This window comes from Rhinoderma darwinii, chromosome 1, assembly GCF_050947455.1.
Source record: "Rhinoderma darwinii isolate aRhiDar2 chromosome 1, aRhiDar2.hap1, whole genome shotgun sequence".
Lineage (NCBI taxonomy): Eukaryota > Metazoa > Chordata > Amphibia > Anura > Rhinodermatidae > Rhinoderma > Rhinoderma darwinii.
The window spans coordinates 169,800,601-169,824,937 of NC_134687.1; the positions used below are offsets into that span (position 1 = coordinate 169,800,601).

A 24,337-nucleotide genomic window follows, 5' to 3' on the forward strand; every position below is an offset into this window, starting at 1 on the left:
TATCTATCTATCTATCTATCTATCTATCTATCTATCTATCTATCTATCTATCTATCTATCTATCTATCTATCTATCTGTCTGTCTATCTATCTATCTCATATCTATCTATCTATCTATCTATCTATCTATCTATCTATCTATCTATCTATCTATCTATCTATCTATCTATCTATCTATCTATCACATATCTACCTATCACATATCTATCTATCATCTATCTATCTATCTATCTATCTATCTATCTATCTATCTATCTATCTATCTATCTATCTATCTATCTATCTATCTATCTATATATATATATATATATATATATATGTAGTAGTTTTTTCTCACTTACATGTTACCTGATGATGTCTTGTTCTCATCATTACCCTGTGATTATTGCAATTATTGACCGTAATTTAAGGGGTTATCTCAACAAGGCCGTTGGCTGATCGCTGTAGGTACATCTCCTGTAACCCCTGGTGATCAGCTGTGAAGGCTGGCCTTATGTTTCCACTGCAGGAAATAAAATATTACATGCCAGCCATTAAAAGAAATGGCCGACCACGTACTACATGGGTGGGCCTGGTCCACTCTGGCTCATAGAGGTGGTTCCAAAGCAGGGTGCAACCTTTATGACATCGATATGCCGTATATGCCCTTCTGGGACATAAATATACTTAAAGCATTTGTCAATTCCCTTCCCCCATCTCATGTGAAAAGTAATATAATATGCATTTCTCAGCATAGGGAAATTAGGAGCACACAAGAAAGCATTTCTCACAGTAACAAAGAATTTAATCTAGGTTCCATTCTAGGATATGATGGGACTGAAAATAAAATGAAAATGAGCTAAATCTATGCCCTTTAATGTCATTACCACTGAGCTTAGAATGGTTAACCATATAAGTGCTGAATAGTAATTGTGAGGGCAGTTGCTCTTTAATTACAACAAACCAAATAATGAATGGCGAACACGTTTATGTCTTATGTTTGGTTATTCTCTAGTAGCACTTTCCAGGTAATAACCTTCTTCAGAGCCAACGGCAGAAATACACTCAATTCATCATTAATGTCTTGAAAGACACTTGAGTGTTGCCAGCATGTTGCTTTTTGTCAATTCAAGCTGAAATCATGATAGTATTATTTTTTATAAATGCCACCTATGTATGGGAATTCCATTGATTAATTGAAAATCAAAGATGTATGGCAACTGATTCATGTCTCTACATATCACCGCTCTGCAAAATGTCATAAAGCAGATGTTTGGCACAAGACAAATAACAAGGGAAAGCAGAGAAATAGGCAGTGGCATTGAGAGACAATGAAGACGGGCACCTTGTATGACCAACATAGTGTTTGCTCTATGCCAGACATCTGGTCTGTAACCACCTAGCATACCCAAGATGCATGCCGTCTGCCTCTGCCTCCAAAATACCATGGAGTAGAGATTTTTGATGACTGCTACACAATCATACATGCATGCACACAGTCTTAGTATGATCAAGGTGGTAACACAATCTATGCAATAGTTCCCAAAAGTTGAAATAATCTTCTATGGGCAGGGGCGTAGCTAGGGGGGCAGGCGGGGCATGTGCTCCGGGTGCAACTAACAGAGAAGGTAGGGGGGGGCGCCGGGTCGGGCGCACAGGGCCGCACATACCGTGTCTGAGTTGAGCAGCAAACGAGAGGCCACCACAGAGACGCTGCAAATATTACACCAGTGTTCATCACGCACTCCACCCTGCATGTCCCTTCTCTGCTCCAGCTGCTGTCAGCAGTCGGAGACAAGCAGGGGGGAGGGGGAGGAAGTCTGCAGAGACGCTACAGTACAGGCAGAAAGCAGGTCAGGGAAGTTCACATCAGGCTTCCCTCCTGTCATATCGGAGCTAAGCTAGAAGCTAACAGTGGTGTGCACTCTTCCTGACCTCCTCTAGGGGCAGCACTGTATCTGCAGGCTCTCTACCCCTCCTCCTCCTGACTACTGAACTCCGGGCAACCATCACTGCTGACCTATGAAGAGGCTCCAAGTTCTTGACCAGACTGTATGTGAAGAGTCCAGCTACTTACAAAAGGTAAGTGTTTATGTGTGTGTATTCTGTCTATCTATCTGTGTATGTCTGTATCTATCTATCTATCTATCTATCTGGGGGGTGTATGGCACTATCTACAAGAGGAGACAGTTCATTATTTCACCATATATATTCTCATTAGCCTGTTATACAATCTGTTTAGTCCGGCACTGACATCTTTATTTATTTTCTTTTAATTTATTGTTATGTTAACTTTTTTATATAACTATATCGCTTATAAAATGTACAAATGGTTTTATGCTCGAGTTACATAAAAAAAAATATGAAAAAAAAAATTACATGTCATTGATTGGTTGAGAAAGCAAACCTGGCGAGGGGGAAGGTGATTTCGGGAAAGTGGTTGGGGGGAGGGGGGGGTGCAAACCGAATCTTTGCCCCGGGTGGTGGAGAACCTAGCTACGCCTCTGTCTATGGGGCAATAAGTTTTTGTCCTAATGCTACAATAGTTATAGATTTAAAAAGGCTTTTCATTTCAGAATTTGATGGTCATTAATTCCTGCTAATTCAACATACAATAAAAATAGTACAATGCTGGATCATCAGAAAATCACTTGAGAATATGGTATTTTTATGGCTAGAACCCTGAACTATAAGAGATTTCAGTGTTCAGTCAGATGACTCATTGAGATTCAGAAATGTGTGCCGCCTATGGAGATTCACTTGAAGTGGCCTGGATAATTATAGTATGATAAGTAACAATAACATAAACGAGAAACTTGTCATTTCCGAACAAACGTACTGTAATTATATGACTACAATATCTGCAGAATTTTAATGGAAAGACATAACATGTTAAATGAAGGCTGACCTATAAAACAGCTGACATTGCTTTCTTTCCGCCAAGTATAGTTCAAACCAAATCTGCAGTCATGTACATAGCTTGCTAGGCAGTTAAAGGGGTAGTCAGAGAATGAAAAAGGTCTGCTTTTTCCCCACTCTTCTCTATGTACTGTGTCTGATATTGCAGCTCAGTCCCATTAGCTTAAAGTGAAGGACCTCCCATAATTATTCTAATGAATATCTAATGAAAAAGGAAGCAACTTTGAAAACAGTCTTTGGCTCTGATCACATCTGCGTTGGGGTCCCGTTCTGACGTTCCGTCGGAGCTTTCCATCAGAACAGGACCCTGAGCAGACACAAACTGACACTGACGGAAACTACGCTATAACTTCCGGCAAAACAACAGGTCCGGTGCACAACAGAGGCAAATGGAAACCACGGGTACCGGATCCGTCACCATTGAAATCAATGGTGATGGAAACGGAAACCTCTGGTTTCTGTCTGTGTCAGTTTGTGTCTGTTCAGGGTCCCGTTCTGACGGAAAGCTCCGACGGAACGTCAGAACGGGACCCCAACACAGATGTGGACAGAGCCTTAATTTAAAAAATACACTATTGTTTTGTGTCTACAGCTAGTAACAGACTACAAACAAACTCTGTGTAGTCTGATCCTGCAGTCATACTCCCTTCGATCTGTCCTTCCTACTAACTTATATTTGGTAGGTTAGCAGGTAGCTGGCTTCTGATAGATGGCAATATAACTGTAGGGTCAGACTACACAGAGTCTATTTGTAGCCTGTTCCTATGGAAACACATAGGTCTTCATCTCAGATTCATTGGAAGAATTAAAAAGCCGGTTGTGAAGGTGAACCTTCCCTTTGTGAATGGGGCGATGTTTCCATACCAGATACAGCCAATGGACAAGACTGGCACCCTTTTTTTCTTAACCAGACAACCCCTTTAAATATATGGATTTGTACAAATAACAAAGCACTGTTTGATTATAGAGCTAGAATAAATCCATGCAGGACACTAAACTTTAATGTTGATGCTCATTTTGGTTTTTATTATAACTGACCAACATATCAAAATAATTTCTTATATTTTATGGTAAAAATCTCAAGCACGTTAACATATGACTATAATTATTACTATTTTCATGTAAGCTCTAACATTTGTCTTCATAAAGCAGTATCTGTAAATCACTGTATCATGGCGGAATTACAGTATATTTTCCCAAACATTAGCCCTTTGACATCTATGTTCGATGCTTACTACGCCAACATCTTTTTCCAGGTTTCACTGATGTCTTAAACTGTCTAAATGTTGTCAAATCATGTAACCAGTCTTCAGACATTACGTAATATATATCAGATAATGTGTGTTTGATCCTACGTAATGCCTGGCTGCACTGTAATGAGATATCTTGATATATTTAGTGTCTTAATGGGCTTTTTCTAATTTGTAAGACAGACCTTTAATGTGATTTAGGCAGCTCACGTCTACTCAGCTACATATAATGACATTGTTGGCTGCAGGAAACAAGCGTCAGATTGCAGTAACCCTCTCAAGGTTGCATGGTGGGGTTATCCTTTTATTAATATAGTTTCCATCCTGCAGAAATTGATTGTAGTCCAGATTTTCTGTCATACATGTCTAACTTTACAATACCTATTTGCAGTAATAACTCAAAGTGCGTGTATAGAAAAAGTATTGAAATATACAGTGCTGTCTAGGGGGGGGATTGTATTCCCTTTAAGTATGAAGCATATTTGAATAAAATCCCTCATGTCTGTGTTTTCTATCAAGGATGAAGTGGTAAGGAAAGCTATATTTTCACACTTCATTATTCATATGTTTTAGGAGATAAATAGAGAATATAACTCTACAAGACCTAAATAATTCTTTGCAATATTATAATTTAAATAAAGCAGAATAAACCATAGCAATATATTTTTTAATATGTTACACAATTGATCTGGTGAAGCGCTGTTCTTTTGTCCAAGATGGTAAAAGCTATTACAGAGGTTTTCCAGATTTTATGTAAATAAAACGTAATCATTGTATAATTAATAGCTATACAACTGTCTGATATTCTTTGTTTTTCCATTCCTCACCATATTAAAGAACTATTCTTGTTATCAGTGAATGGAACATTTTTTATTTACGTTCCTGATAATGTCAATGCATCTCGCCGTCTTTGTCGGGCCATTGAAAGCACAGAGAGGAAGAAGTCCCAACTCGTCATGGGAATGGCCGAAAGAGGTTGGGTGAGTATAAGTTTTTAGTTTTTTTACACGGGTGCAAGGGGGGCACTATAAATGGGGGTCACTACTGTAGCATGAATAAAATGTGTGGGGTCTTAAAATAAGGCCTTATTACTGAGTGGGGTCATAAAAGAGGGCATTATTGCTGACTGGGGATATAAAAGGGAGCATTAATACTGAGTTGGGCATAAAAGGGGTATTAAAACTGACTTGGGCATAAAAGGGGAATTAGTACTAAGTGTGGGAATAAAATTGGGCATTATTACTGTGGGGGCATAAACGGGGGCATTGTTACTGTGGGGACATTATTACTGTGGGGGTATAAAAAGGGGCATTATTACTGTGGGGGCATTTTTTCTGTGGGGGTATAAAAAGGGGCATTATTAACTGAGTGGGGCATAAAAAGGGGTATTAGTACTGAGTGGGGGCACAAGGGTGGCACTGTTACTGTTTGGGGCATTAAGAGGAGCACAGAAGAACTATTATTGTGCGGGGCCTAAATACAGCACTAGTATTGTGTGTGGGAAAGCAAAATGCGAAACTCACTCGGTGGGGGCTGAAGTGGATACTATTACTGTGTAGGGGAACTAAAAGGGGCACTTACTGTGTGGGGCCTGTGGGGGCATAAAAGGGAAGTACTATTACTGTGTGGGGCACCGAAGGTGGCATTATTACCATCTGGGGCACTATGGATGAGAAGTTTGTGTAGAGGTGGGGGATAGGTGTGGAGGGTGCTGGAATAGCAAGGAGCCAAATATGTCGGTGTCAAATTCTGCAGAGACAAGTTGTGGGCAGAAAAAGTTGTCCTGGACATCTTGGCCAGATAAAGAAGAAAAGGGAAAGTGAACGACTCCAATCAGAGAAGATGTCAACTGTGAGTCATTGGCTTTAAGTGTACATTATTCACTTATATGGTCTGCAGAGCTCCTGTATAGAACTGGTGTCCACCAATATATGGCCACCGTATGATGGTAATATTGGTCTTTATATAGTATTTTTTATTCAGTTACAGTATAGCGGTATTATTTTGTCATTAGGTGTTGGTAATATGTGGTCATGGTGTGGAGATATTATTCAGTAACAGTATGGTGGTATTATTTAGTCTCTATGTGATGGTAATATGTGATTATGGTGTAGCTGAATTAGTTGGCCCTTATACAGTGTTATTATTGGTAATGTTAGTCTTGGTATACTGGGTTTTGTTCAGTAACAGTAAGATGGTAATATGTATGGTGATAACATTTGCTCCTTGTATAGTGGTAATTGGTATCTTTATAACTGTATTATTTAGAGGTATATTATCATACATTAGAATAGTGCTTTTCAAGAAGCAAAGTATGTGTAGGCCCCACAGTGCTGATTTTCTGTATAAAGAATATACAGTGTACAAGGACAGTGTACTCCTGAGGTGCTGCATTTAAGCCGGTCATGTGTTAGAAATCTTACTTTAGTTTTAAATATATTTGGGGGGGGGGCAAATCATATTTTCTGTGAGAACAAAAGGATCAGGCATTTTTAAATCCGACATGCCCGACCCTTGATTCTTTAGACATCTGCCTTCTGGGGAGAGTCAGGACACGCATAGGCACATTAGATGGCCGACCGGTCACGTCGAGATAGGCTGGTTCAGCCGACATTCATCTGATGTGGTGTGGGGTGAGGCCCATGGCTTATGTAAAGCCCAGAGTCAAAAATCATATCAATCCTCTACTGTGTAATTGTAGCAGACTCTCAGCTCTTTGGCGAGTTTGTTCTGTTCTCATTTTTAACAAGAATGTAACCAGAACATGTGCTTTTATCTGTACAGGTTTGTGTAGCCATTAGCACATAAGAGTACTGTATATTATTTTCATATTTATATTATATTACAGCATACAGTAAACACAATATGGCCAAAGTTTGTGGATATCCATCCTAATTATTGAGTTCAGGTGTTTCATCCACACCCATTATATATTGGGTGTGCATAAAATCAATCAGCAAGCACACAGCCAGACAATGTCAATACAGTAAAAACTTACATTAGATTTGCAAACTGATCATCAAAGTAAGAGCACCCTGCCATGTTCATACATCAAAAGATGTAAAAAAAAAAACCAACCATTTGTTGGGTGTTTTTGTTTTTATCAAATTTATATATTATAATACATACAAAACAATGTCTTAAAATATGTTCATTTTAAAAGCCTATTTTCCAAATAGGAGTCTCAGTTTCATTGGCAATGGTTTCTACTATTCTATTTCCACTTGTATAGTAATTTATGTTTATTAATGTACAAATTCCAAGTACTTGAAAACCTCCTGCAGACGTCTGGAAATATATTGCTTGTCAAGGAAATACTCAATTTTCCGTACTGGACTTACTTGTAGCCAAGTTGCCGACACACAACAGACGCGTCCTTATCGGTCCATCCATCATCACAGATTGTCCCCCACTGGCCATTGAGATAAATCTCCACACGCCCCTCTTTCTTTGTCTCCCCATCCATCAACCTCAGAGGAGGACCTGGAAAAAAAGGCAATAGTGAGATAAAGACAAAGGGACACAGAGAATGTGCAAAGTTTACATACCAATTCATCACAAGAACTATTCTAAATGCACTAAAACGGATTTATTCTGTCACATATTCTCATATTATTTTAGAATTATATAAGAAAAATATATTTCCTTCATAAAAACAAAAGAAATACATTATATAGAATCGGCTAATAACCCGTAACCTAAAGGTGGCTTTACACACTTCATTAATATTTATGATTCGACAATTTGTGACAACTTACGATTATATCGACTTATAAACATTCGCAGATGGCTGCTTTAGATAGTTGAAAATGTGATCACAAGTCTTCAAGAGTGCTAAAAATTTTAGTCGTAATATGAACAAATCGCTGTGTGTGAATATCATGTTTAGATTAACTTGTAATTAAAAATAGTGTTTTGCATGCACCATGGAGGTGCAGGTGCCGCTTCCTGATCTTCTTTAAAACGTCCATGATCTAGGAAGGGAGAGAGAGCAAGATGGCTGCTGCTTTCCAGTCCCTGTTATGGAGGGCATAAAGGCCGTTTTCATATCGCTCTACCAGACTTATTATAAAAGGCACCTAAAAATACCAAACATTTTAACAGGAAAGAAAAAATATTCAAATATATATAATTATGATGCGTTATTTGTAGAACTATAATATTTGGCTAAAGACTGGTCTTAAAAAAATGTATAAAGGTAATAAATACATATTTTATTGATGGTGGATCAATATGAATAGATAATGAAAATATACTACAGCTCAGCAAAGGACAGATTCTATCTAACCCGACACGTCCATGCCAACTTAGAATGAGGTGGCAATCTGTTGCCTATGTGGCCTGACAAACAAGATTTTTTTCTGTGCAAGTTTCCTGTTTCCCTTCAAGATAAGCAGTTCAAGAGTTTTATGGCAGCTGTTTATCTTACATGCACTATTAAAATAACTTGCACATTTAGCCAAGTCAAACATGCACGTTATTGACAGCAGGGCTGATATTTGTTGGCCAGATAATCGTTCAGTCGACAACTACAGATGGCCCTCCATATTAGACTTTGAGAGACTCCAGCAGACACATCATCTAATACCCACTACCCCCTAACCTATCACACATTATAAAAGTGTTCTTCCATTTTACCCTAGCTAACCTCTAACTTGCTTTTTAAAAGATAATTATTCAGCTTCTCTCTGCCTTCTTGACTGTAGAAATCACTGTCAGCAGGAAATATCTGTTGGAACGACTTTTCCCATGGTTACTTGCCCAGGCACCACAAAGATAGATATAGCCAGATCCCATCTAGCAGAAACTATAGTTATAAAGATCATTAAAAATTGTGAGCAGGATGCTGGAGAACCACAGGAGGCACAGGAGAGGCCAGAGACCGTTCCTTGTACAGCAGCATGCTTGTCACAGGCAGTGAGCAAGCTTCAGCCCATTGCAGGAAGATAATTGGTTGGCAATAACCTTACATCCTCTACAGTAAACAAGAAGCAGACTGGAATAGATTTAGTGGAAACAACAGAATACACAGGTTAAAGAAGATTGTCCCACAGTGTATCCTTGGATCCCTTTTTTTTGCAATGTGGGAGTCGGGAGAGATAGATGTCAGCCGATCAAACTTTCAGCAAACAACCTCTTGTATGTAAAGCTTAACCAGAAGAGACACTTGACGTCTATCTTGTCTACATCTGTTATGTAGTTGAATACAATCCCCAAAGTGTACAATCCCTGTAATAACGACATGTTAAAGTAAATCATTTGTAAAATATCAAAGTCTTCATTTTAAATGACCTGCAATAAACCAGGTTAAATTGCAATAGTTTGTTCAGTCAGTTTGTTCAGTCAGCACAGATGGTTCATATCATTACAGACAGTTAGCTTATTTTTGTCCCGATGATGTTTTAGGGTTACATAGACACAAGCCAAGTTTATTTATCAAGGTCATAGTTAATTATTGCCCTTGTTATTCCCCATGAAAGAAAAGTCATTCATACTGTTGCCAAACCATTGGTAGCGTTCACTTGGAATAACTAGAACATCTGCAATTCCTATCTGTAGAAAAGGATGTACTGGAATAGCATTTCATTTTCAGAAACCAGCTGCAAGGTTCTGTATAATATGAGTCCATCAAATCACCAGCTGCTGCTCTTGAAGGGGATCACACCTACTCTTCGCTTCTATAAGGGAATCTCATTCTTTAATAGAATATCATGAAGAATTCCAGCACTGTTATGTACACTTCAATTTAAACAGATTAACAATTTAACACTCATGTATGGGAAACGTGATTTTCTCCATGAGGACATTAATTCAGAGTACATGTTATTACATGTAGTCCATATTGGATTCTAGAAAAAATATTTATAGAGCTGTCTGTGATTACAGTATAGACAAGGTCCCATTTGGTGGCAATTTTGGAGCATATTTTACTTGACGTAATTGGAGGATACGATAATTCGTTGGTCAGGCAGAAAATTGGCTGTCTGTAAATCTCCCGGGTCTGATGACTGAGTGTCAATCATTTTTGGACCAGCTGTCCTATTTCCATGTGCCTTTTAGTCTTTTGAGTAACGGAAAATCTTTTTTTTTCTAAACCACTTATGCAAGGATTTAAACTCTTCCATTTCTATTAATAATAACCCAATATGATTGCTAAATATGAGAAATGAATGTTGTTTTCTCTAGACGTACAGTGCTCAAGGTATGCTTGTGATTTTAATTAAAAAAATGTTTTATAAAGCACAACTTATGTTGTGTCTCTATATGGTAAAATTCACTGAGTGCTATTTATGACATTCCTGCAGTGGGTTGAGTGTGTTATTTTCCTCTCAAGGTGGCTGATGAGTGTCAGAATAACATTTCTCATGCTGCACCAGAAATGTCAATGTATTGAAGCCGATTGATTATTTATTAATGTGAAGTTATGATTACGAATATATAAACTAATCAGCCATAACATTAAAACCACCTGCCTAATATTGTGTAAATCCCCCTACCGCCACTAAAACAGCTCTGACCCATCGAGGCATGGACTCCACAAGAGCTCTGAAGGTGTCCAGTGGTATCTGGCACCAAGATGTTAGCAGCAGATTCTTTCAGTCCAGTAAGTTGCAAGGTGGGACTCCATGGATCAGACTTGTTTGTCCAGCACATTCCACAGATGCTAGATTAGATTGAGATCTGGGAAATTCGGAGACCAAGTCAACAACTTGAACTTCTATTAGGGATTACTGTTGCCATGAAGGGGTGTACTTTGATAGCAACAACGTTTAGAAGTAACATTTACAAGATTTCCCAGCAGAGCACTGCGCAAAGCATAACACTGCCTCAGCCGGCTTGCCTTCTTCCCATAGTGCATCCTGGTGTAATTTTTTCCCCAGTTAACACGCACCTGGCCTACAGCATGTTGTAAGAGAAAAAGCGATTCATCAGACCAGGCCACTTTCTTCCATAGCTCAATGGTCCAGTTCTGGTGCTAATGTGCCCATAGCGATGGACAGGGGTCAGCATCATCAAGTTGCATGCTTCCTTGGGTAGCTAAGTGACTACCAATATAGCTGTTATAAGCAGTTCTTGTTTTCCCAGAAAACAGCAAATCTGTCTGGTTATGTGGAGACAGTGAAATATATCACTGCATAAAAAGGCAGATTTACCACTCAGAAAAATTATGTTTATGTTAGTAGTTACCTGAAGTTAAAAAAGTTGCAATAAGTTTCAGGCAGCAAAATACAGTAATTTCTTTCATTTTTAGACAGCATGATATGCAATTTGCAACCTGCTCCTAGTTTCAGTCTTTTCTTATATGGAAAGTCTCCCCCAGTAATACAATACATACTGGATGTAAATTATGTGTGTCCAGGATGCTTAAATTCTGCACTGCTTGCTTCTTCTTTTACAGATCATGAGAGATCTCTCCCCCTGCAGACTTTGCACTGTTGCTGTCCGTGAGTGTGCGCGTATGTGTGATCACTCCCTCCTCCCTCTGAAGATTAGTGGGTTCTTTCCTATCTCTACACTGATGCTGCCTGTGTGCTCTCCATTCCTGCTCTCCATTCCTGCTCTCCTCCCTCTCTCATAGAGTTTACATTGTACAACCTCCTCCCCCTCACTGCTGGTATCTCTAACACTAAGGCTTCATGCCCACTTCAGTCTTTTCCTTCAGGGTGCTAGCCGTTTTTCTGACGGCTAGCACCCTGACCCATTCATTTCAAAGGGGCCATGCACACTTCAGTTTTTTTGACGATCCCGTTGCTCCGTTCCGACAAAAGTAGAGCATGTCCTACTTTGGTCCGAGATTCCATGACCGTGAGTCCCATGCAAGTCAATGGGGCCGTCATAAAAACTGAAGGCACACGGAAGGCATCCGTGTGGCGTTCGTGTGAGATGGAGCCGTTGCCTAGCAATGGCCTGGCGGGCAGAAGTACATTAGAGATATTACACTAATCAGCAGCCACTTCTCTCTATCCAGCACTGATAGAGAGAAGAGGCTGCCGATAAAAATAAAATAAAAATCAGTTCATACGTACACCAGTCGTTGTCTTGGTGACGTGTCCCTCTTCTTCCTCCAGTCCGACCTTCCTGTATGACGTGGAAGTCCATGTGGCCGCTGCAGCCCTTGGATTGACGGCAGAGGCGGTCACATGGGTCACATAGCGTCATCCCAGGAGGCCGGCCTTCTGAAGTCATCCAGCCTGGCCTTCTGTTATGACTTTTATCCCATGTGACCGCCACTACAGCCTGTGATTGGCTGCAGCGGTGACATGGGATGAAACGTCATCCCAGCAGACCGGACAGGAGGAAAAAGCAGGGAGTTCTGGGTAAGTATCAACTGTTTTTTTTTTTTTATTTCATTAGAATTGTACTTTGCGAGCGCCAAGCATGGTGATTTTTCAGCGCTAGTCACTGTACGGAAGATTTACTTTTTTTCACTTAACACATTTTATTTTGGGGGAGATATATCGATGATATTCTAATTTTTTTGGATGGTGATTCGAACTTAATAGCATTGGAATGAGGTTTACATAATAGTGAGATTAATTTCCTCGATCTGAAGGTCTCTTTGGACCCTGGCGGCAGTGTCCACACTGATATATTTCGGAAAGCCACAGCTACGAATAGTTTTCTACACTGGCAAAGTCATCATCCACCAGCCTTTAAGAAGGGCATTCCGATAGGCCAATATCTCAGAGCAAAGAGAAATTGCTCTGATGAACAATCTTTTCAAATAGAGTGTGATGGACTATATAAAAAATTTGTGGCACGTGGCTACCCCAAAAAATGGTTACACATGGCCTATGCCAGGGCTAGGACGACTGATAGGCAAAATCTTCTTTTGGATAAGGATACTAAGTCCACTAAAGCTAAGTCATATAGTGCCATTCGTTGTATTGGCACCTATGATGTTTGTTCCTCTCAGGTTGTCGATATTCTAAACAAACATTGGGCAATACTTACCGCTGATCCGTACTTGAAGGATGTGATTTCAGCGGCTCCAAGTGTCACATACCATAGAGGGAAAAATCTGCGCAAATTTTTCGTGCATAGCCACTATTCCACACAAAGTGCTTCACAGCAGACCTGGCTAAGATCCTCAGTTAAAGGTTCCCACCCATGTGGTCGATGCTCCTTCTGCCCCCTTATGCCTATGACCAAGATTTTTACCAATCCACCTGACGGTAAATCCTATGTGATCAAGCAATTTATTAATTGTCATAGCAGTGGGGTGATATACGTAGCCAAATGCCCGTGTCCGAAACTTTATGTGGGCAAGGCTACTCAAGAATTAAGGAGGAGAATTTCCAAGCACCTTAGTACAATTTATAATAAAGAAGACACAACTCTGTCCAGACATATGCATCAATTACATGGAGGCAACACCAAATTACTTCAGTTTTGGGGGTTTGCCCAGGTTAAATTGGGCCCTGGGCTGGAAATTTGGACCGCAAACTCCTTCAGGAAGAAGCACGATGGATTGATCGCTAGTGCTCTCTGAACCCCTTGGGTTTGAACGAGGGATTTATTTTTACGGCTTTTCTTTAGATATTTTACTCTAAACTGTTACTGTATTGTACAGCCTTTACGTTTGTTCGGATTGGTCAATAACTTACACTTCGTTTACAGTTTGTATCTATTACTATAAATACTATGGCTAGTAAGGCTTACAGAACAAGCCAATCACTTATATGTGACGGCCCCATTCTCTCTCTCTCTCTCTCTCTCTCTCTCTTTTTTGCTTATTTTACTCTACATTTATTATTTTATTAATTTTTGTTTATTATTAAGGCGTACTGTTTAACCTTGGGATGATTTGTTATATCGCAATGTATCCCTTCTTCCATTGTTATATGAACTGGGTAGGTCATTACATCACAAACTTTGACATCCTTGTCACAATCTAGACCAAGTCCGTGTATATACGTGGTGCCTCCCTTCTTTCGGCTTTTAACAAATGGTCCTTCGGTTCCACTGTTATGTGGACCAGGGAAGTTACTACGGACACACAAAAACAAAAACTCTGACATGTTGGTCTTGTGTTTGATTAAGTCCTCGAGCATGCGCAGTACTTCCCTGCCTTGCAGTTCTGATAAGCCCATGTATTTACGTAAAAATTCTGACATGGATGTCCTAATTTAAACGAAGTCCCCGAGCATGCGCATTACTTACCTTTCCGGCGGCTCTTATGAGACCATGGTTTTACTTTCTATGTTCTTAAAAGTACATATGCGAATGCGCGTACCCTCTCCTCTGATAGACTGACCTCGCTGTCATCTCATTTGTGGGCTTTTCTGTCATTTTCAATGGAAGAGGGCTGGTCCTGCCTAGCCTGATCCGATTGGTCTAGTATAGTTACACACCTCCCAGCACGTCATTGGAAACTTCCTTAACAGAGAGAATTTTCCGGCGCGCCGTCATTAGCCCCGATGACCCCTGAGGACGCTACATCGGTAGTGAAACATGTCGGGGGGGGGGGGCTCTTCTAATTTTAATACATGCTTGGTTACTGGGTACACTGGTAGTCTACCTATGAAGTTGCTGCTAGAACTAGCAGTCCCTGTGCTTAGCTTGGACGCCTTGGTCAATAGGTGTCCTATACACGTGCATTGTGCAGTAATCGCCTACGTTCTCTGGCCAGTTCCAAGCATTGATAATTTTAATCATATTTGTTTGGTCTGTCTGTTTGCTAAATATAGCATAATTGTAAAGGATCTGCCAGACACAGCTTCTGTGTCGACGCCCGTGGTTAATCAGTCTGCATCTGCTCCTAGGTCTGTTAGAGTGACTCGATCTGCTACCACTCAGGCTGGTAGGCTGAAGAGTGGGAGAACCTATTACAGCCTGGCCAGACGGTTCTTGCTCCCGCCCTCGGTCTATGTATACCTTCATTTGCTTCTTGTGTTTGCCTGTGATTCACTCTTGTTTCCTGGCTCTGCTGTTCCAGCTATTTCTATTGACCTCAGCTTTATTTTGACCCTGGCTTTACTGACTACGCTCCTGCTCTGCGTTTGGTACCTCGTACACTCATGGTTTGACTCGGCTTGTTCACTACTCTTGTTGCTTACGGTGTTGCCGTGGGCAACTGCCCCATTTCCCTTAGCTTCTGTGTACCCTTGTCTGTTTGTCTCTCGTGCACGTATTGAGCGTAGGGACCGTCGCCCAGTTGTACGCCGTCGCCTAGGACGGGTCCTGCAAGTAGGCAGGGACTGAGTGGTGGGTAGATTAGGGCTCACCTGTCTGTCTCCTTACCCCGTCATTACAATAATAAAGATTTATAACTTTACTGGTAGTTGTGAAATAGGGCAATCTTGCCTGTTGGCATTTAGTTGTTAGTTATGTAAAGGAGTTACACACACTTTATAGCAGCAATATAGTAGGACATTTTTAATGAAGAAATGAAGACTATTTAAAACTATTTTGCATTTAGGCAGCAAATGAACAATAAAAGATGAATAAATGCAATGGTGTCAATCGTCTTTAAATAAAATGACAGATCATTTGGTGACCTGAAACATTTTATATAATAATTTATCATAATAAACATTCACACATATAAATACTTGCTAAATGAAGGTTACAAATTCATTATTCAACTTAATTTGTGTTCCATATGTATCTGCTACCACATTAAATAAAATAAAGCCTCCTGGTTCATGTTGTGCAACATTTCAGGAAAAAAGAAGACTTGGGATTTGTTGAATGGGATGATGAAATAAAATACCAAAATGAAGCTTTGTGTCAGCACTTGAGGCACAATTAACTTGTGTCTTTACTCATGACACTACTCCATAAAATCACAAAGGATATGTGTGAAACATGTGCTTACAATGAAACAAGGTTAATTACTTTTTCGCTAATTAATTACTGTATTTTTAAATACTGCTTCCAAATATATCCCCTTAAACACAAGATAATGTTGGTCACCGGAATTGTACACTTCATTAATCTAAAAGGAATTCATTATTATTAGTTAAAATCTCATTAGATATTTTTTTTTTCTATCTCATTAGATATTTTTTTCTATGGAATACATTTCATATTACTGCTGTAAAGAATAGTATTGTTTCTTTTTTCTATGCCTTGTTTTCTTCGTGCTTTATATTCTCTATACTCAAGCTGAAATAAAATCACAACGGCTGCCAAGATACTGGTGCTACTTAAATTTCTTTTACAGTGCAAGGTGGCAACCAGCCAGAAACAAAATGAATGGCAACATTAATATGTCACCTTTAATATTCCTAGGCTCACCAGAAACTTATATATGACAATTTATAATCACCCTGTCCCAGATGGTAAGAGAGGAATAATTCAGAATCTGCAAGCTTATGCACTCGGAAAAAGGATCTAAACCTTTTTTCCGTAACATACTGAAATCTATTCTTCAGTTTCTCTTTAATCCATTTATGAATTATGTGTCTGTTTGTCTACCCGCCTACCCACCTATCTATCTATCTATCTATCTATCTATCTATCTATCTATCTATCTATCTATCTATCTATCTATCTATCTATCTATCTATCTCTATCTGGTCAAAAGTATGTGGACACGTAACCATCAGACCTATATGAGCCGGTTGGACATCCCATTTATACATTATGTAGTTGGTGCCCCTTTTGCAGCTCTATCAGCCTCCACTCTTCTGGGGAGGATTTCTACAATATTTTGTAGTGTGTACACTACCGTTCAAAAGTTTAGGGTCACTTAGAAATTTCCTTTTTTTTTAAAGAAAAGCACAGTTTTTTTCAATGAAGATAACATTAAATTAATCAGAAATACACTCTATACATTGTTAATGTGCTAAATAACTATTCTAGCTGCAAACGTCTGGTTTTTAATGCAATATCTACATAGGTGTATAGAGGCCCATTTCCAGCAACCATCACTACAGTGTTCTAATGGTACATTGTGTTTGCTAACTGTGTTAGAAGACTAATGGATGATAAGAAAACACTTGAAAACCCTTGTGCAACTATGTTAGCACCGCTGTAAACAGTTTTGCTGTTTAGAGGAGCTATAAAACTGACCTTCCTTTGAGCAAGTTGAGAATCTGGAGCATTACATTTGTGGGTTCGATTAAACTCACAAAATGGCTAGAAAAAGAGAGCTTTCATGTGAAACTCGAGAGTCTATTCTTGTTCTTAGAAATGAAGGCTATTCCATGCGAGAAATTGCCAAGAAACTGAAGATTTCCTAGAACGGTGTGTACTACTCCCTTCAGAGGACAGCACGAACAGGCTCTAACTAGAGTAGAAAGGGAAGTGGGAGGCCCCGCTGCACAACTGAGCAACAAGACAAGTACATTAGAGTCTCCAGTTTGAGAAATAGACGCCTCACAGGTCCTCAACTGGCAGCTTCATTAAATAGTACCCGCAAAACGCCAGTGAAGAGGCGACTCCGGGATGCTGGCCATCAGGGCAGAGTGGCAAAGAAAAAGCCATATCTGAGACTGGCTAATAAAAGGAAAAGATTAATATGGGCAAAAGCACACAGACATTGGACAGAGGAAGATTGGAAATTTTTTTTATGGACAGACGAATCGAAGTTTGAGGTGTTTGGATCACATAGAAGAACATTTGTGAGACGTAGAACAACTGAAAAGATGCTGGAAGAGTGCCTGACGCCATCTGTCAAGCATGGTGGAGGTAATGTGATGGTCTGGGGTTGCTTTGGTGCTGGTAAAGTGGGAGATTTGTTCAAGGTAAAAGGGATTTTGAATAAGGAAGGCTATCACTCCATTTTGCAACGCCATGCCATACCCTGTGGACAGCGATTGATTGGAGCCAATTTCATCCTACAACAGGACAATGACCCAAAGCACTAAGAATACCTATAACTGAATGTGAGGACATATCACACCTCCACTAGGAGAAGAATAACACCGAATACGGATTGTATCAGCACAAATGTATAAATCCTTTATTACAACAATAATAAAAACACATTGGCCATCAGGACCTAAAATGAAACAAACAATTTAAAATACACTGATGTGGAAGACAGAGAGGCTATTCAAAAAATGATGACGTGTACAAAGAAATTGTTGCATGAATGGCAACACAGCAGGTCAATGTATAGACAAGCTAAATGTATACAGTGGAGGTCTACAAGCATGAAATACGGTAGAACATCCCAAGTCAACACACAAGAGCAAAGATTAGTCCCACAAGCATGTAGAGCGGATTGGCAGCTAGCATCAAAATGCAATATAAGAGGCTGCAAAGAGACCAGGAAATAACCATAAAACCGAAATACAGTCCCAGAAACTATACCAACCCTTTGTACAACGTGAAAAGCCAAAAATGAATACCACACCAGGAGCCCCGACGCGCGTTTCGCGGTAGCTTTTTCAAGGGGTACTGACGAGTTGAATGGTTGATGTCATATTTATACAAAACGAAAAGGAAGAGTCCCTTCGAGATAACCAATTGCAGTTTAGTTTTGAAATTTAACTAATTGTCGATAGCTGAGACAGGTGTACAGGTATCAAAAGATTTGACCAAAGCATATGTAAATACCTGATTCCCTATCCATGAATCGCACGGAAGACCCTGCACCTGCACGTATACGTCAGTGCATAGACGCCAGGAAAAGAGTGTACGGTCGCACTCAAATTACACATTATCCTAAAGTAGCCATTTTGGATATGGGCAGAATAGGTATCAAGTTTAGTTTATTACCGGTACCGGTACAGGTATAGAGTATCCACGATTCAAAATAATACATATTTAAATACCTGAACACTAAACACCGAGTCCCACGCACCGCCATCTTATCCCTATCCATGAGACGCACAGATGACACTGCGCATGCGCGTGTACATCAGTGCATAAGCGCCAGGAGAGAGTGTACGGTCGCACTCATATGACGTATCAACCCAAAATGGCCATCCTGGATATGGGCAAAGCCGATCAAATCAATCAATATGCCGTTGAACATATTTAACCTAAGTAACGGTATAACAAGACATACCAAAGTGACCATTTTGGATGTGGGCACATATGATCAAATGCAAGTAACGAAGCTAGACCCATATATTCATCGGTCACTGAATATGAAAACCAATGTTTCAAAAATAATAGTAATATAAATACTAACATCTGCAAAACATGTCATTAGATTAATACAAATTTACATTGCAGTATAATATGATTTCATAAATATATAAATACAAGGAAAAAATATATATTATTGAATATAGAACCAGATTCGGAAGGGGAAATTCACATATAATACTACAACCAAAATTAAATAAGTGCAGATTAGTGAATAGCGTGCTCAGTGAAGTGAAGAAAAAAAGAGAAGAATAAATAAAAAATATATATAAAGTGCGACACACGTGAAGATACACCAAAGAACAATAAATTCATTTTATTATATTGTTAATACAACATACAATATTACACAAATAAACTATTAATGAAAGATATAAATAATGTGATATAGTGTAATAAGACAATATTGAAAACATAAGTGTATATATATGAATGTGTATGAAACAGTACAATGTAGTAGACTATAAATACAAATATGTGCATATAAAAAAATAAAAAATAAATGTACATATATGAATATATGATAGATGTAAACATGCCATGAAATGTGACAGTGAAATATCTGAAATAAATACATAATTATATAAATTGATACAAAAATACATGTGTATATATATGCAATATATGTGTGCAAATATGCATTGACACCGGACAAATATATAAAAAAATATATAAATTAATAAATGAATATATATAATGTGTCATACAGCATTATAAATGTATACATGTCGTATAATATGATAATAAAGTGTCATGAATAAATAAATAGTGCAAAAAAAATATTTTATATATAAAAAATATATTTAATTGTACAATATATGTGTGCCAATATACAATACACCAGACAAATATGGAGATAATGTATCATAAAAAAAGATAGATCCAACTGAAGTTACAAAATACTGGACACAAATATTCAGACACTTGTCACGTGTATAGGCACACATAGAGAGAGTACCCCTTGAAAAATCTAAGAACCACACTAACAATAGCCGACATGATTATGCAAAAAATCATAAACATGAATTGGACCAAAATTATTAAAATACTGCACGTTGTGTGATGCTTGATATTCAATTCAGCCCATATACTGTGAATGACCCAAAGCACACCTCCAAATTATGCAAGAACTATTTAGGGAAGAAGCAGGCAGCTGGTATTCTATCTGTAATGGAGTGGCCAGCGCAGTCACCAGATCTCAACCTCATAGAGCTGTGTTGGGAGCAGCTTGACCGTATGGTACGCAAGAAGTGCCCATCAAGCCAATCCAACTTGTGGGAGGGCCTTCTGGAAGCATGGCGTGAAATTGCTCCCGATTACCTCAGAAAATTAACAGCTAGAATGCCAAAGGTCTGCAGTGCTGTAATTGCTGCAAATGGAGCATTCTTTGACGAAAGCAAAGTGTGAAGGAGAAAATTATTATTTGAAATAAAAATCATTATTTCTAACCTTGTCAATGTCTTGACTATATTTTCTAGTCATTTTGCAACTCATTTGATAAATATAAGTGTGAGTTTTCATGGAAAACACAAAATTGTCTGGGTGACCCCAAACTTTTGAACGGTAGTGTATAGGAATTTTTCTCCTTTCAGTCAAAAGAGCATTTGAGAGGCCACGCATTGATGCTGTACTGGCTTACAATCGGCCTTCCAATTTATCCCCAAGGTGTTTGATGGGGTTGAGATCAGGGTTCTGTGAAGGCCACTCAAGTTCATTGAGGTTTATGGGGATTCTTCTTGAGGAAGAGAATATTAACTTGGCACGCAGCACTCAAGAACTGAAGGAGTGTATAGTTGCTGTAAAATTTTTTTATAACAATCCGGAATACGATAGAAAAGAAGTTGTTCTACAGCAAGCAATTGAGAAGTTCACGTGTCACATCAAGGAAAGGAAGCATTTCCAATTCGTACGTGACACGGTGGACTTCAAAGAAGGTAGAATTTTTGACTACAGTGCCAGGTCTGGTGTATCTCAAGAGCCTGACACCGATTTATCTTCATCGGAGCAGGAACAATCAGACTCTGAATTCGGTAGGAACCCACCTAGGAGAGGTCGGGGAGGGAGTGAGACTGGGAGATACCCGACCCGCCCTAACAGTAGAGGCAGAGGAAGAGGAAAGGGTCAGCAGCGGGGTGGTTTTTTAGCCAAAAGCCACCCGATTTCAGAGTACCTGTTGCGGGACAGAAGGGAACTTTAGGCACCTTATCAGGGGAAAGTGATAGGCTCCAGGTAGTTAATCTCTCCACACGTAACCTCACGAGGGAGGAAGTGGAAGTATTGAGTAAGGGTCTATCATTTGTCCCAACAAACAAATTTAATCTCTTTTCTTGGGTCAAGGACTTAAACCTCTTTGCTAGAAAATTGAAGTGGAAAAAGTTTTTTAAGATGCATAACAAACGACAATGTCTAGATCTTGGCATCATGGAAGAAGATCTCCCACACTTCAGACTATTGGAGGGTCTGTGGGAGGAGGGTCACAGGGAGGAGGGTAAGGGCCCATTTACTGAATTACGGGTTCCATCTACCAAATACGCACCCCTAAGTGACAATACACCGATTGATGTCTTTGTGAAGGTGGTTGAGGACCAGTTAAAATTGATCAACCAAAGAGAATACCATTCCAACATTTCTAGCATTGAGATGACTGGCCTACTATCTCTAGAAAGGGATGACAATATCATTATAAAGCCCTCTGACAAAGGGGGGAATATTGTGGTAATGAATCGACCACAATATAGTAAGATGTGCCATGACATCCTCGGCGATCGCAACTGTTATGGGGTACTTACTAGCAACCCTACTGCAAACTTTAGAGGTAAACTCTTGAGCATCCTTGGTCCTGCAAAATCAGGCAATCTTATTAATGACAGAGAGATGAATTTTATACTTAAGGAGCACCCACAAATGGCAACGTTTTATAGCCTGCCCAAGATACACAAGGGGGTGAATCCCCTAAAAGGTCGCCCTATTGTGTCGGGGATTGACAGCCTCACACAGAATGCGAGTTTGTACCTTGATCAAGTCCTCAGGCCATTTGTGGTGTCCCTACCATCATACGTGAGGGACACCATGGATGTACTGAGAAGACTGGAGGGCATACGCTGCGATGGCGATGTGTTGTTGGCATCCTTAGATGTTGAGTCCCTATATAGCTCCATCCCACATAACCAGGGATGTAGAGCCATTGAATATTTCCTAATGGATAAAGGAACACAATATCAGGCCCATAATAAATTTACCATCGAACTGTTGAGATTTGTTTTAGAACACAACTTCTTTTTATTTGACCAGAAGATTTACCACCAGCTCAGGGGAGTGGCTATGGGTAGCCCCTGTGCTCCTACCTTTGCCAACCTTTATCTGGGTTGGTGGGAAAGGGAGGTTGTGTTCAGTGACATCATGGACAAATGGTCATCATCCATCTTACTTTGGATTAGATTTATAGATGATATTCTGATTTTGTGGACAGGGACTAAGCGGGATTTTCAGGAGTTTGTGGAGATACTGAATGCCAATGAATTGGGTCTATTTTTCACATCTGACATCCAAGACACTAAAATTACATTTTTGGATATTCTGATCTCCAAAACTGACACAGGGACGTTACAGACCAACATGTACCGCAAGGAGACGGCGACCAATAGTTTACTGCGCTGGGATAGCTGGCACCCAACTAGCCTGAAAAGAGGAATACCCAAGGGCCAGTACCTTAGGGCACGTAGAAACTGCTCCACCATCTCGGATTTTAGGGTATCTGCACGTGACCTTGAGAATAGATTCAGACGTAGGGGATACCCCTGGGATGTGTTGAGAGGGGCATACCAAAATGCCTTGGGTTGCAACAGGAACGATCTCCTGAACCCTAAACCGAGGAGAGTGGAGGAAGAGTCGATCAGAGTGATCGGTACCTTTGACTCTGCCAGCAGTGAGGTGAGGGAAGTTCTCAAGCGTTTTTGGGGCATTCTCAAGGCAGACCCCGATGTGGGGGACTTGGTAGGAGACCACCCCCTGATTACATATAGGAGGGGGCGGAATCTTAGGGACCGATTGGTTCATAGCCACCTACTACCACAGACACAGTGCAACACCTGGTTGGAGAACAGCCTGAAAGGTACCTATCGATGCGGAACGTGCAAAGCATGTGTGTCCATTATATCTAGCAGGAGTTTTAGTAGCACGAAAACTGGTAGGACATTTGACAACAGGTCATACATTAATTGCAAAACGAAAGGCATTGTGTACATGATTACTTGTAGATGTGGCCTACAGTACGTGGGTAAAACAAAAAGGGAGTTTAGGAGAAGGATCCGTGACCACATTGGGGATGTCAGAAGGAAGGTGGACACCCCGGTATCAAGACACGTATGGTCCTGTCATGATGGGGACTCTACGGTTCTTGGCTTCCAGGGGATTGAATATGTCAGACCCCTCGCGAGAGGGGGGGACTTGGACAAGAAAATATTGCAAAAGGAGGCTGAATGGATATTCAGGATGCAGACCATAAGTCCCCATGGCCTGAATGAGCAAATCTCCTTTGCTTGTTTCCTCTAGCTACACCCTGTCATTTATCCAGTTTGTTGAGTTGCCCTATTATGATCAATCATTATGAATAGTTGTGATCATCTCTTGATCTATATTGCTGGCTTGTTCACTCTTATAATTTTTCCCTGAGATTATACCATTTATAGTAATTTGACTGACTATGGCATATCTCTATTGAGATGAGTTTTGACTGATTAATATTTGTTCAGTCTCTGTCCACACTATGCGTTTCTATTGCGTTTTGTGGCTACACTGTTCTCTACCTGCTGACCTTGTTCTCTTTTTATTTTTACTTGTACCTTGTATGCACCTCCCAACTGTGAGTTGGGGAGTGACCATGAATGGGATTGTGTTCCGCTGGGCACCCTCCTTTCTGTTTGGGAGGTTGCCCGTACAGTATTCTATGGATGCCAATTGCGGTCCTATCGAGCTATACTCAGTTTCTTTCTGAGTTATTTCCCCGACTAATAGGATTACGATAATTTGCTAGGCAACTATGTAATCACTGGGAGCCAGTCTCTCTTGATGACTCCCGTGAGACATCTCCTCCACCACACATTGCCCCCGCTTTTGGGGGACGATGGTACTGGGTGGCAGGT

The 24,337-nt window shown here is 39.9% G+C and overlaps 1 protein-coding gene across 1 annotated transcript in view; it reads right to left on the minus strand.

Moving 5' to 3' along the window:
• Positions 1-24,337, minus strand: part of PRSS12 (serine protease 12) — a 153,031-nt gene that overhangs the window by 49,285 nt on the left and 79,409 nt on the right. The window contains exon 8 of the mRNA XM_075860584.1: positions 7,490-7,631. Within this exon, the coding sequence (XP_075716699.1) occupies positions 7,490-7,631 (142 nt within the window). The remainder of the gene's footprint in view (positions 1-7,489; positions 7,632-24,337) is intronic.